Genomic DNA, 13,031 nt, shown 5'->3' with positions numbered 1-13,031 from the left:
AACAGAGATTTAACCTACTGGCCGTAGGACGCCTGTTCCGTTCGCTCGGGAAGGTCTTCAACTGACAGCCCAAATGTCAGGCCGTCGGAACTTGAATTTATGCAAACCTATCTTGAAAATTTCGTTAGCGAGATTCAGACATTTATCCAATAACTTGTATTCTATAATATTCATCCGCTACATGTACCACCGCCATGCCTATTTCCATCGCATCGCGAAGCAGTAATACGTTTCGGCTTGAAGCGGGGGGGGGGGGGGGGGGGCAACCATTGTACTTCCTACTTGAAACTTGGAACTCATGTCTGAGGATGGATGGTGTCATTTACGTTATTGATGTGTATAGGCCCCGATAACCACTTAACGGCAGGCAATGATCTCGTTTACCCATCTACGCATTAAGGGGTGCGTGAAGGGTCAATTGCTTGTTTAAGGATATTTTTAATAACAAAAACTAAAAGACAAATAACATTTTAATTAAATTACTTAATAGTATATTAAAATGTACACATGATTCATCATTAATCAACCATGATCTAAACGCACCGGGTGCCACATAAGTATTTGAAATAAAATAAAAAAGATATTTTATTTACTAAGTGCCCCCTAAATAATATATTGCGTAGCCCTGGTATATAATACACATTTTCTATGAACACTGAAAATAAGGCGCATCTAACAAAGTAAATAGACGAGAGAGCACAGTCGGTGGGACAGTACTAAGCACTGAAGAGAGGCTGGGGGTATCACTCATCATCATTGGAGATTGTGTGGATCGCGGTAGTCTTGTTACGATTGATTTCAACATACACGGGCACATATCCGGGCGGTCGTTGCCTGGTGCTCTGGTCGTCCCGGGAGCGCGTCCGCAGGGAGGGGCCGCTCGCGCTCTGCTTCGTGCTCCTGTAATGTCCGTTCAACAGCGGCACGTACGTCCAGCGCGGCGTGCTCTCCCCAACATCTGTTGTGGACGGATCCGTCGTAACCTCCGTGATATTTTCATTTTTTAGTTTGATGATAATAATTTCCTTCTCTTCGTCGGAAGGCTGACTTTGCCCGCGAAAAACCTTTCTGGTATTTGCGGCAGCAGCCTCCTCGATTTTATATTTTTGTAATTGAATACTGTATTGCTCAGGTACCTTTGCGTCTTCATGACTGAATCTGAGCACTTCTGTAGGTCCGGTCCAGGGTGTCACTGTGGACTGGTCTCGTTGAGTCTCACTCGTATCCAAGGACGGCATAATATTCAATTCAGTAACTTTTGGCCCCGGCAGTGTTGTCGCTCTTCTCTCGGCTTCTGGAACTATTCCGGAACTACCTATGTGGAAGTCATTGACTTGATGGGTCGACAAGGTGATGGTTGTTGGAGCTGCCGTCGTCGTGGGCGTTGGCTGGGTCATATCTTGTGTTGCAGGATCAATATTGAAATCTTTTAGCAGTGTGTTTTTCATTTGTGTATCTTTGGGATGCACGTTTACGTGAAGTATAATATTTGTGCCGATGCTGACACTTGGATCGACATCTGCTACTAGTTGGGTTTTGTTTGCGTCCCTGCTTTGCATAGATGCTATTTTATTAGTTGAATAAATGTCTTTGTGCTTGTATAAAACCCGCGGTTTCCTTCGGACAAAAGTGCGCGGAACAGAGATAGTCGGCTTCCTCTTGAACTGAAAAATGGGCCGTGATGTAGTGATGTAAAGAGTGTCTAAGTTAGAAAGTTGTTTAGCTGTAGCGTCTTCAGCACGCACGTCTCCCTTTGTCTTTGCGCTGAGCGGAAACAAATTAAGTATAACACTGAATGAGTCGGCGGCAGTAGATGATGCGTTGTCACCTCGTGTTGTGTTGTGGTTTTGAATTTTGGTATTGTAATATCTTTTGCTGTTGAAACTTTTTCTAACAATCGGAGTTTTATTAGAAGTTTCTACGGATTTTTGGAATTGCCACGGAGAAAACCTAAAGAAAGCGTCAGCTAGAAGATTGACTTCTCCGGGATTTTCCGGTTTGAAATTGAACAAAGGATCAGGTTGGTGATTGGATTTTTTTATTTCAACCATCGTCGAATCTTGTGTGATTAAGTCTTTGCTTCTATGAGAATTTTGATTATCCAAGCTGTGCTCCATGTACACACCGGTGAACGCGACCGGCGCGCCGCCCGGCTTCGTGTACGAGTACATATCCCCAGACCTAGCATTAATAGTTTTTTCCAAGTACTTTATAATTTGTCTGATGTTTTGCAATCTTTGTGCATTGCGATATTTTTCTACCCAACTCCTGGAGCCATACGTCTTGCTGTATGGGAGAGGAGTCGAGGTTCTGTATTCAAATAAAAAAGGTCTGGGACTGGTTCTTCTAAAGGCGTTCTGCCTGTAATTGCCCACAGTGGAGGTCGGTGGCCTGACGTTTCCGTGGATCTGGTTAGCTGTTTTTGACGCCGGAATAAATTCAATGGCAGGGTCGATATAACTGTTTTCTTGGAGGGCGTTGACTAGTAGCGGCATTCGTTCGTAATAGTCTTGATCAAATCCGAAGTAGCTTCGGTCGAGTCTGTCGGCCATGGGGTGCTCGGAGGCCATGTATTTTATGTCCTCAGTTTTTGGATTTTGTATTGTAGTCCATTCTACAGCAATTATATGTTCATAAATTAGTATTGTAACCTGCAAAACACATTAAATAATTTACAGTTGTTCACAATTAACCAGTTAGAAGTTACTTTTCAGTAAATGTCAAGCTATTGCATAGATTTTAACGCGGGCCTTGAGCGCGACTTGAGAGCGAAATCTTGAAATTCCGTAACGAAAAAAACCTTCCACCCCTCACTACGCCTACTATGTAGCTCGCGCTCAACACATTCACACGTTGCGCTTGTGTAGTGTTTAAAGTAAGAAGTCTAAGTACCGATTTATGTACTATCAAAATGTGTTATATAATTTCGTGGGTAACACAACGATAGCGCGATTCAGCTTTTGCGTCAAGCGCCATCTATCGGCGACAAACGGAATTGTAAAATAGAAAATTATATCACATTACAATGCGTTGGGCGTGCCATTTTCTATCGCTTAGTCGAAGAATTTTATTACTACTCCTACTACTCATTCAGTGATTGGAGTGGCATTAAAAATAAACTAGCTAAACCGTTGATTCTGGGCGAATGAGAGCTAGAACTAGCATCCAAAGGCGTGTCTCTATCCCATGTAGCGCCCTCTAGTGAGTGCGCGGTCAAAATGAAATACTCACAATGTAGCAGATTCATTGAAAGGTAGCCCACTGATTTTCTCGCCGGATCTTATTTTATTGTTGTTTTAATATTAAATTATTATTGTCGATTTATAATTGCATAAGTTGATAAAAAATGCTATGCAATAGCTTTACCGCCGCAGTCTCCGAGTGCCACACGTCTTTTTTTTATAAATTTGAATGTTTTCAATAAAACGCTGTATTTCATCATACACTGCGAAGTTTACTTTATAACATCAAATTGAAATATTAAGAATTCAAGAAATCATAAACATTATTGTTAACATTATCTACATCAAAGTCTGTTTGTTCGTCACGTTTCCATTCTCTCTGTATCTCTAGATAAGCCGGCTTGTCGTGTGGTATCATTGAACTGTATGTGGTGGACAAATTGAGAAGAGTTGCATTAGCTCTGTCGTTGTCCACGAGTACTTTAGGTGCTGTTATATTATTAGTATTAAGAATTAGCTTGAAGAAGTCGTTCTCTTGAAATTCATCGCGCCCAATGAAGTTTTCTTCATCAACTACAACATTATCCCAGCTTAGGATTTCCTCTACGGTGTATAAGTCCCCCCGCCCGTCGGCTGCTGCCAAAGTAGAGTTTTTGATGAATGTTTTGATGTTATAGAATTTAGTTTCATTGCTTTGATTAGAATTAGCTATTTGATAGGTCGTACTGATAACTTGAAATTTTGGATCGTTGTGTTCGCTATTAAAGCTTTCTTTCACTGTAACATTGTTGATGTTTTCTGTCGTATGGTGGCTATAAAGTGTTGATTTTCTCGTCGATGATGTTATTTTTTTGTTTTCTGCAATGAGATCATTTTTATTTTGTCCTGGGTACGTTGGAGCTTTTTGAATTCCCTCATTTATTATTTCTGTTTTTTTAACTTGCGTTTTGTGATTTCCATCGTACGTTAGTTTATTTTTCATTAAACTTAAAGTATCGTCCACAAAATCCAAATTTGTAACTGCTCGTGTTGGATTAAAGTATTCTTCGTATTCTTCTGTACTGAGCTTAGAATCTTTTTGATAAGATTCGTTCAAAACTTTGCGAACGGCGGAACTTTTTGGTTTATATGCTTTTTTATCAGAATGCATAAACATCTCAGACGTTGCAGTTTCGTGAGTAGAAGGAGTTGCAGCTCCAGTGCGGCCAGGCGTGGTTACTCTCGGGTGATTCTGTTTGTGATGGGTACTTTGCTTCTTAGTAACCTTCAGTACTGGAGTGGCAATTGAAGTTTGAGGATCATTATGTATCCTGTTGTCACCGCTGAGCTGTTGTTGGTTTATGTTATTTTTGTCTTTAATTTCATTTGGCCACGAAATATTTGTCGCGGGTAAGCTTGGCACTTTATTAGTTTTATTTGTGTTCGTGGCCCGACTAATAAGTCTGAGACTCTCAATAAGTTGTCCTTTAGGTCCCAATTTATTTTTTGTTTCTTGAGAATTACATGATTGTGTTATGGCTTTTAAATGTGGTACAACTTGATTTAAACCTATTATAAGTTTGCGCAAAAGTAAATCAATTTTCTCCAAACAGAGACAGTCAGAAGTTTTTAGGGTATCTCTATAGCCATGTTCATCAGAATTTCGTTTTATATCTTGTCGTTTATGGTCTCGGAGCGGTGTCTTGAACTTCTGAAAATCCCTTTTCACTAATGAAAGAGTGTCAAAATTTGCTCTATCGCTGATCATTTTATGAAAATAATTAAATATTCTCTGATAGTCCCTTATTTTCTTATATTTTGTGTAGTATTCGGTGGTTTTCATTGGATGCCGGTAGTATGAAACGGGTAATGTTTTTGGTTTAGCGGTGTAGAGAAGTTTGCCCTGTGTCTTCTCAAGATACTCGCGTGGGGTCATCGTGCCATCATAATGCCCGTTCATGTCGTCTTCGTTGATGTTTGAATTATTGTTACTTGTTTTAATGGAATTACTCGTTAGCGCCTTCAATAGCAGTGGAAGAAGTTTGACAGTTGCTTTATCAGATACAAATGTAGTGGGTAGGGGATCGTCGAGGCTCTCTGCGGCGTTGTTATTGAAGCCCAGCCACTTTGGGTTCAGCATAAAGTTCTTGCTATTGTTCCTTTGAGGATGCAAACTGTACTCGTACACGAGAAGTACCGTCTGTAATTTAAAACGTCTTATGAAATTTCTGATTTAATTTTAAATTAATTTAATTACAATATGAATGAAGCAACGTAAAACATGTAAAATGTAAACAATAGCTGTATTTGGGTTAGTGGATGAGAAAAAACGGTGCGCGTGCAACTTGATGCACGTGAATGAAGTGAGACTTCTTTTTCGATGTACAGTATTGTGGTTTTCTTCATTTTTCATCCTTAAATCAGATTGCTCTTGTAATAATAATATATATTTTAATACTTCCTTAAAATATTGGACGCTACTCGTTGCTAGCGCTCGCGCTGGCCTGTAACAAGAATACTACGCGCATGCGTTCGAGTGCCACGCATTCACTTTCGCTCTGTTTCTTTCTATTCCATGGTAGCGTTAAACGTTTAACGCAACCTTGTTGGAAGTCGCATAAGAAGTTTCACTTCAAACACAAAGATCAGGATTGTACTGTGACCGGACTTTGTTACCTGCTCGTGTACGAGTAGTTTAAATACATTAGCAGCCCGGAGTTATCGCAACACGCTGTAGTGCTGTTAGCCACCAGAGATCTGTCAAGCGCCACTATCCATCTTTATAACCCGCTTGTCACTATTATAAGTTTTTGATCAACTACTTTTGTAGTTGTGCTTTTACTAGATAAACTATTCTTACAAAAAATACGGATTAAGTCACATACGAATGTTCACCTTTAACATTTCTAGATTATCACCTATCAATACCTACCAATGAAATAAACACAAGCTTCGTGTTACCATCTCAGTCCATTCTTTAATTCAATGTCGATATTTACGACTTAGTCTTCAGGCTTCAGGCAAATATACAAATATACATAGACATAATTTAGATATTGGAGGACAATGTCCCCGCACTAGTGGCAGCCACCCAGACGATCCCCCTGCCCTGTCCGAGTGAAGCCCAGTTTTATACATAGTATAGTTTACATTGCAGATTCCCGGGTGAAAATGTGGTGCATGGGAATTATATTTTATAGTAGAAATAACTAGTCAATATGCATAATACTGATCCGGCTTAGTATTATAACATAACTTAATATTATAAGTACCTAATAAAAGATAAAAAGTATCTATAGGTATGAGAGAGACAGAAACAGTAGGTATTTGCCATCTCGGTATTTGTCTTGGGTTGAGCATTTCTATGTTAATCAATATGCGGATTCGCTGATTTAGGCTAAATTCATATGACCGCGCGCGCGGTGGAAGCATTCACACGACAGAATATGTACGCGCGACAGTCTGGCATCAACTTTGAGGAATGGACGTGGAAGAGGCAATTTGCTTATGGATTTTATACCGAAAACTGAAACGTCGGAGAAGAAGACAAAGACGATACTGGGTGCATCTTGTTCTAAGTGAAATACTTTCTTTTTTTGTAACTTTAGATCCCCACCTGAGACTACACGAAGATTTTTTTTAACTAGTTTAGAATGTCAGTTGCGCCTTTAGATTTTTTATATGATAGCGTTGAAAACTGTAAATGTCGATACAGTTTTGAGAACTTGTAGCTCGCGCGGTACAAGAGCCTGCGCGAAGCTCGCCGTGCCGCGTGGTGCCGCGTGGTGCCGCGTGGTGCCGCGTGGTGCCGCGTGGTGCCGCGTGGTGCCGCGTGGTGCGTGGTTATGTGAACAATACTGAACAATAAACACTGTTTAGATTGATTTGTACCGCGCGGAACTACTTACCGTGCGGTCATATGAACTTAGCCTTAATTTGTTCCAGTTAGAAGTGTCCGAGGGCTTCGCTCCACGCGATGTGCTGTACTACAGCGGTGACTATTTTTATTTGATCTATACTAATATTATAAAAAGGAAAGATTTGTTTGTTTGTTTGTTTCGAATAGGCTCCGAAACTACTGGACCGATTTGAAAAATTCTTTTTCCATTAGAAGCCGACATTGTTCCTGATGAACATAGGCTACTTTTTTTATTTTATTTTTTATTTTTTTTGTTTTGGTTTCATGTGTGTTTTAATGTTTCCGAAGCGAAGCGAGGGCGGGTCGCTAGTAGTGTATATAGTTATGTCGAGTTTCTGAGAGTTTATTAACAAACAGCTCGTTTTATAATAATAATAATAATAAGCCCATTTTATTTCCAAAACACAAATAGAAGAAAAGAAAAAAACACCTTATCAAATAAAAATTACAAAATTAAATATAAACTTGTGCTTGGAACCCCATTCGGGTATAGGCCTCCTCCAGCTTGCTCTACTCTTCCCTATCCTTGGCTTTGTTTCTCCATTCTTTTCCAGTTGCTGCTGTTATTTCGTCGATCCATCTGCTTCTTGGTCGTCCTCTTCTTCTTTTGCCCGCTGGTCCTTCCCATGTTGTAATTTCTAATGTCCATCTTTTATCCATCACAGTCCATCGAGATATACTCTCGCAAGATGTCCTGCCCAGCGCCACTTTTGTGTCAGAGCGTACCTGAGAGCATCTATCAGCTTTGTTTTTTCTCTAATGTATTCGCTTCTTATCCTTTGTATTTTTCTTATATTCAAAATACTTCTTTCCATCGCTTTCTGACAGGTCGCTAATTTTGTTTTTATTTTTGTGTTGTAAGTCCATGTTTGACACCCATATAAGAGAGTCGGAAGAATACAGGTATCCATCACAGTCTTTTTCAGATGAAGAGGGAAGGACCCTTTTAGAATTTCCTTTAAGCTCCAGAATTTTCTCCAAGTTATATTGATTCGGCGTTCGACTTCTTCTTCATCGTTGTTGTCTTTAAATGAAATTAATTTTCCGAGATATATATAGCTGTTTACGTACTCTAACGGTTTGCCATACAAGCTGATTTTATCAGTACTACTGTTTGTCATTACTTTGGTTTTGTCATGGTTCATTTTGAGACCGACTTTTTCGCTTTCCTCGCTTAAAATATTTATCATTTTTTCGAGTTTTTCGTTTGTTTCAGCGAAGAGAACGATATCATCAGCAAATCTCAAATGTGTAAGTCGCTTCCCATTTACTTTGATTCCGTTCGATGGCCAGTGTACATTTTCAAAGATAAGCTGTAGTACTGCTATAAACAGCTTAGGCGACAAAGGATCACCCTGTCTTACTCCTCGGCAGATGTTTATGTCCTCTCCCCGTTTTTCCAGTTTGACTCTGCTGATACTTCCATCATAGATGTTTTTTAATATTTTTATGTATTTATCATGAACGTGACATTTATCTAGGGCTTTCCATATGAAATTTGTACGATTGTATCGGGCTTTAGCATAGTCGATGAAAGCTATGTACAGTGGTCTATTGAACTCTTTATATTTCTCTATAACTTGTTGTATAACATGTATATGATCTATTGTGGAAAAACCCGAACGGAAACCTGCTTGTTCGATCGGCTGGTGTTCATCAATTTTTGGAGTCATTCTGCTTTGTAAAATTGATGTGAATAGCTTGTACATACTCGAAAGGAGGCTAATAGGCCTGTAGTTGCCTATGTCATTTGGATCTCCCTATTTGAGCAGTAAGATTATATCGGATCTTTTCCACTGTTCTGGCACTTCCCCAGTATCGAGTACTTTGTTAAACAAGTAAGTAAGAGGGTGAACTAACAAAGTAGAACCAGTCTTTATAGCCTCATTTTGTAAACCATCGGGTCCTGGGCTTTTGTCTTGCTTCATCTTTTTAATGTGTTTGATAATTTCCTTACCGCTTATTGGTGCTATATCAACCTTCTCCGAAGCGATTTTACAATACTTGCAATCCTTACTAGAATACTTCCTTATCCTTACTAGAAACAGCTCGTTTTACTTCCCAATTATTGAAGCTCGATCACACTTGATTTATTTTATGTTCTTTTGTATTTTACATATATAACTTTCCTCCATCCGTCAGTGCAATAAAAAATACAAATAAAAGATCCATATTCAGGCAGCGAAATTGAAGAGTTTGTAGGAAGTCTATGTGCTAGGGGTGCGCGGGACTGAACTCCAAACTCGCATTAGTCACGGTCGGAGGTGTCACCTTATTACGAAGCGCATCATTTACAACGAAGGCAGCGTTTACAATGAATCAATTTTTGTAACAATCCCTGACGTTTGGTTTTAATTGCACAGTAAAAAAATTGCTTGTTATATTTTTAGAATAACGCGTGTGATCGCACGTGCTATCCGATCTCTCCGCCGCGCTCTTTACACGAGTATTATGAGCACAAATCAGGGTACGCATCACATCTACAATTATCAGGTATATACCTATATATATGCGGATGCGACAAACGAAGCGAACGCGTGCCACCTAGTGGATGCGAGTCGCAACTACTCGTCAAACATCAAATGGTGTGCTTCAGCAGAGTCCAAGTGTCATCGCTCGGGTTGAATCGAAGCACATTCGTCGCCTGACTTAGAAAGAGTGGAGACGTGATGGAACTGTCCACCGATCCAGCCGGACACAGTGTGGTGGTCAACGCTGCGATTGGATCGTCTGATCACTGCCTTATCCGCGCTGCTATTCCACTCTCTCGTCCTGATCGTCGAACGACGACCGTGTGTCGAAGAGTTAGGTTGTATCAAACTGGGATGGATTGCGTGAGCTTTACGCATTCTACCCATGGAGATGACTCTACTTTCCTCTGGTGATTCTGACGTCTGTGCGGACCGACTTAAATACGTAGTGCTTCAGGGGATGTAATTGTTCAAACCTTCCTCTAAGTTCCTCTTGGAGGTCGCAGCAGACCCTGGTATAATAACGCCAGTAGGGACACTGCACACCTCAAGCGGTCCGCATACACGGCATGGGATGATGCGTCAGGACAGGAGAGGGGAGGACCCTAAAGTCTCAGAGGAAAAGCGGAAATTCAAGGCCGCTTCTAGATCCTATAAGAGGGCTAGGCGAAGTCGGAGCAAGTTACTAGAATTGGCTCAGCTCAGCTGGCGATCTTCTTGTATACCTTACTCACAGGTGGGCTGAAGTTTTGGAGAGCCAGGACGAGGCTCTCGCTGTAAGCCTGGATATCGCGAAGGCCTTCGACCGGGTCTGGCATAGGGCACTTCTGTCGAATTTGCCATCTTACGGAATCCCCGAGAGACTGCAAGTGGATCGCTATCTTTTTAGATGGGCGGAGCATCAATGTCAGGCAGTTGTTGCTCCGATACCATGACCATTAACGCTGGCGGTGCTCTCCCCCACGCTTTTCATCCTGTATGTCAATGACATGGTTAAATCTAATACGCAACTGTCAAAGTACCCGAGTGCACTTTCAAACGGTACGATAATATAGAAATATGCTACCTCAGAAAATTTTAGAGGTTTTGTTGTAGAAAGAGGGACATGCTTCATTTTCTTTCTTTCTTGCCCATTAAAATCGTCTTTACCACAGACTCATTTCTCTTATCAGTGCCATCATTTAGCCGTGTTGTGTAACGCTTTCACTAAAATCGAATATCGCAACAAATTTGAATTTGTCTGTAATGTCTCTATTAAATCTTTTAAGGATCATTTAATTTAATTAAAATTATTACACAGTAAAAATATTACACAGTAGTATACAGTTAATTATGAAATAGTGTGGATTCTGCCTATACTTCAACTGTTTAGCGCGGCTTCTGAATGACTGGCTACTTTTTTTTTTGGAACGAAGTTTTTTTTTATTGCTTCGATATGAGGACGAGCTCAAGCCTACCTGGTGTTAAGTGGTTACCGGAGCCCATAGACATCTACAACGTAAATGTCGCCACCCACCTTAAGATGTGAGTTCTAAGTTCTCAGTATAGTTACAACGGCTACTCCGCCCTTCAAACCGAAACGCATTACTGCTTCACGGCACTTGACATTAAAACATAATGAAGGAAATGTGAAACATTTGGAGGTTCTTTTCTGGATATGGTGTTGGACTTATTAAACTGATAGAATGAAACATGGATCAACCCCAATAAAAAAAAAATACAGGAAGAAACAATGTTACCTTATTCTGAGGACATACTTCCCGATGTTTGGACATTCCAACACGATAATGATCCAAAACACATGTTACGCACACACCGTTAAGGAATTTCTCACATCACAACACACGACGCATCGCACGATGAAAAAGAAATCAGTCAAATTGATTTTACCGCTCCCTTGCAGTGCTTCGTCATATACGTAGCCCAGGAGTAGCAGAGCAAGGTCGAACCGAGTTGTCGGGTCGAGAGTTGTGGTGCAAACACCAAATCGACGCGCGCATCTAGGCTATTTAGTGCTCACATCAGTTTGGTACATAAATACATACAAACATTAAGCAGTTAGATCAACAGTTGCCGAAAAGAAGTCCCACATTGAGGAAGAGTTGGCGGTACTCACAACGACGAGGGTGACGGTGACGGCGGCCGAGAGCGCCGCACACGCGCAGCCCTGGCGCAGCTGGCGGCGCTTGGACAGCCGCAGGAACTCCTCGGTGCGGGCGTCGATGGTCCGGTAGAGGCCGAGCTCCCGCAGGCGGGACCCGCCCGACATCACCGATCCTTCGCTCGACATCTTCGCATCACTGTCCGTCGTCGAATGTTGCTTGTTTGTTTGTCCAGCTCGTCCGCGAGACGATATGCAATGTAGCATGTTGCGCCGCCGCGCCGTTTCCTTTGAGATTGTCGGTATGTGACACTAGGGATGGGACACTTCTTTGTGGCTGTCGATGATCACACTAAGTGAAGTCAATCTATTATTTGCTTTCCTCTCAGGAACCTATTCAGGAGCATTGACACATATCTGTATGTTTTTTTTTCTTAGTTATTTAAAAATTATACGCTACATGCCCACGTTATATGAACGTTTTTTTTTAATAAATATTCACAATTAATATTATTATATTTTTTTGCTAATTGGGTTGATATCAAAATTAAAAGAACAAATCGTAATAAAGAATAAATTAAATACATGTTTTTGTTCTTTAAAAAAATCATTCCTGAAGAGATTAAATATGAAAAACGTTACTTGAATATTTTGTGGTAGACCAGCATACGGTCCATTTGATGGTGAGTGGTAACCACAGCTCATGGTCGCTACCGATTTCAGGGACGCAGCCAAGCCGCTGAGTACTCTTCGGTAACCATGTTTGAAGAAAGAGCTATCTCCTTCTTCTTCCCCTTGATATAACTACATTACTAAAACGAGATGATGGGATCATCTCAAAGAATTCTTTAGAGCATTCCCCATGAAGTATATAGTACAAACACAGAGAATCGAAATTCTTCCGTAGATCCGCTTGGACACCGCCTTACAGGGCACATTCTCGTTGGGGCTAACTGATCCTAAGCACCCTACACGATAGCTCTGTTCCGAAGAACATGTCGAAACATTGCACAGGCGTTCGACAAAGACTGACGCCGGCTGTACAGGCTCGTCGAGACACCACGAGTCCGCGCAAGGACGAGTGTGTACACGGCAGCCTCGTCTCGTCTCGCGGCTCTCGTTCACTCTCGGAAGCGTGTCGGATTTTGCGCTTGATTCCATTTACATGATAGCCTGACGCAGTCACCTGAGTTCAAGTTTGTTTGTCGTGTGCCCGTGTGATCTTGTGCTCGTGTCTTCGTGCGTCCCGTGTCTCATCTCTAGAGCAGCGAGCCGCGAGCATGCGTGAGTGTCGGAGCGTGTCGCGTCGCTCGGTGAAAACACACCGATTATACGCAAATGAGTGAACGGAGCGCGCGCGGTCGTCGCGGACACAACCA

At 41.3% G+C, this 13,031-nt stretch overlaps 1 protein-coding gene across 2 annotated transcripts; it reads right to left on the bottom strand.

Annotated features, from left to right (window-relative positions):
• Positions 1-457: 457 nt before the first annotated feature.
• LOC101739815 (uncharacterized) lies at positions 458-13,031 on the bottom strand. 2 transcript variants are annotated; one of them, XM_004924218.5, is made up of 2 exons: positions 11,668-13,031; positions 458-2,651 (listed from the first exon to the last, which is right to left on the bottom strand). In XM_004924218.5, the coding sequence occupies exons 1-2, from the start codon at positions 11,917-11,919 to the stop codon at positions 744-746; spliced, it is 2,160 nt and encodes a 719-aa protein (XP_004924275.2). In that variant the 5' UTR covers positions 11,920-13,031; the 3' UTR covers positions 458-743. The 2 variants fall into 2 exon arrangements, with proteins under 2 accessions (XP_004924275.2, XP_037874972.1); XM_038019044.2 differs by lacking the exon at positions 458-2,651 and adding an exon at positions 3,434-5,361 and having other exon boundaries at positions 11,668-12,039.

This window comes from Bombyx mori, chromosome 22 (assembly GCF_030269925.1).
Source record: "Bombyx mori chromosome 22, ASM3026992v2".
NCBI classification, from domain to species: domain Eukaryota; kingdom Metazoa; phylum Arthropoda; class Insecta; order Lepidoptera; family Bombycidae; genus Bombyx; species Bombyx mori.
The sequence above is the reverse complement of the archived record's forward strand: the minus strand, read 5'-3'. Positions and strand labels throughout refer to the sequence as shown.

Coding starts and splice junctions, on each gene's coding strand:
- LOC101739815 (XM_004924218.5), bottom strand. CDS start 11,919: ATGCTACATTGCATATCGTCTCGCGGACGAGCTGGACAAACAAACAAG. Junction 2,652..11,667: donor TCACCGTCACCCTCGTCGTT/GTGAGTACCGCC, acceptor TGTGTTTTGCAG/GTTACAATACTAATTTATGA.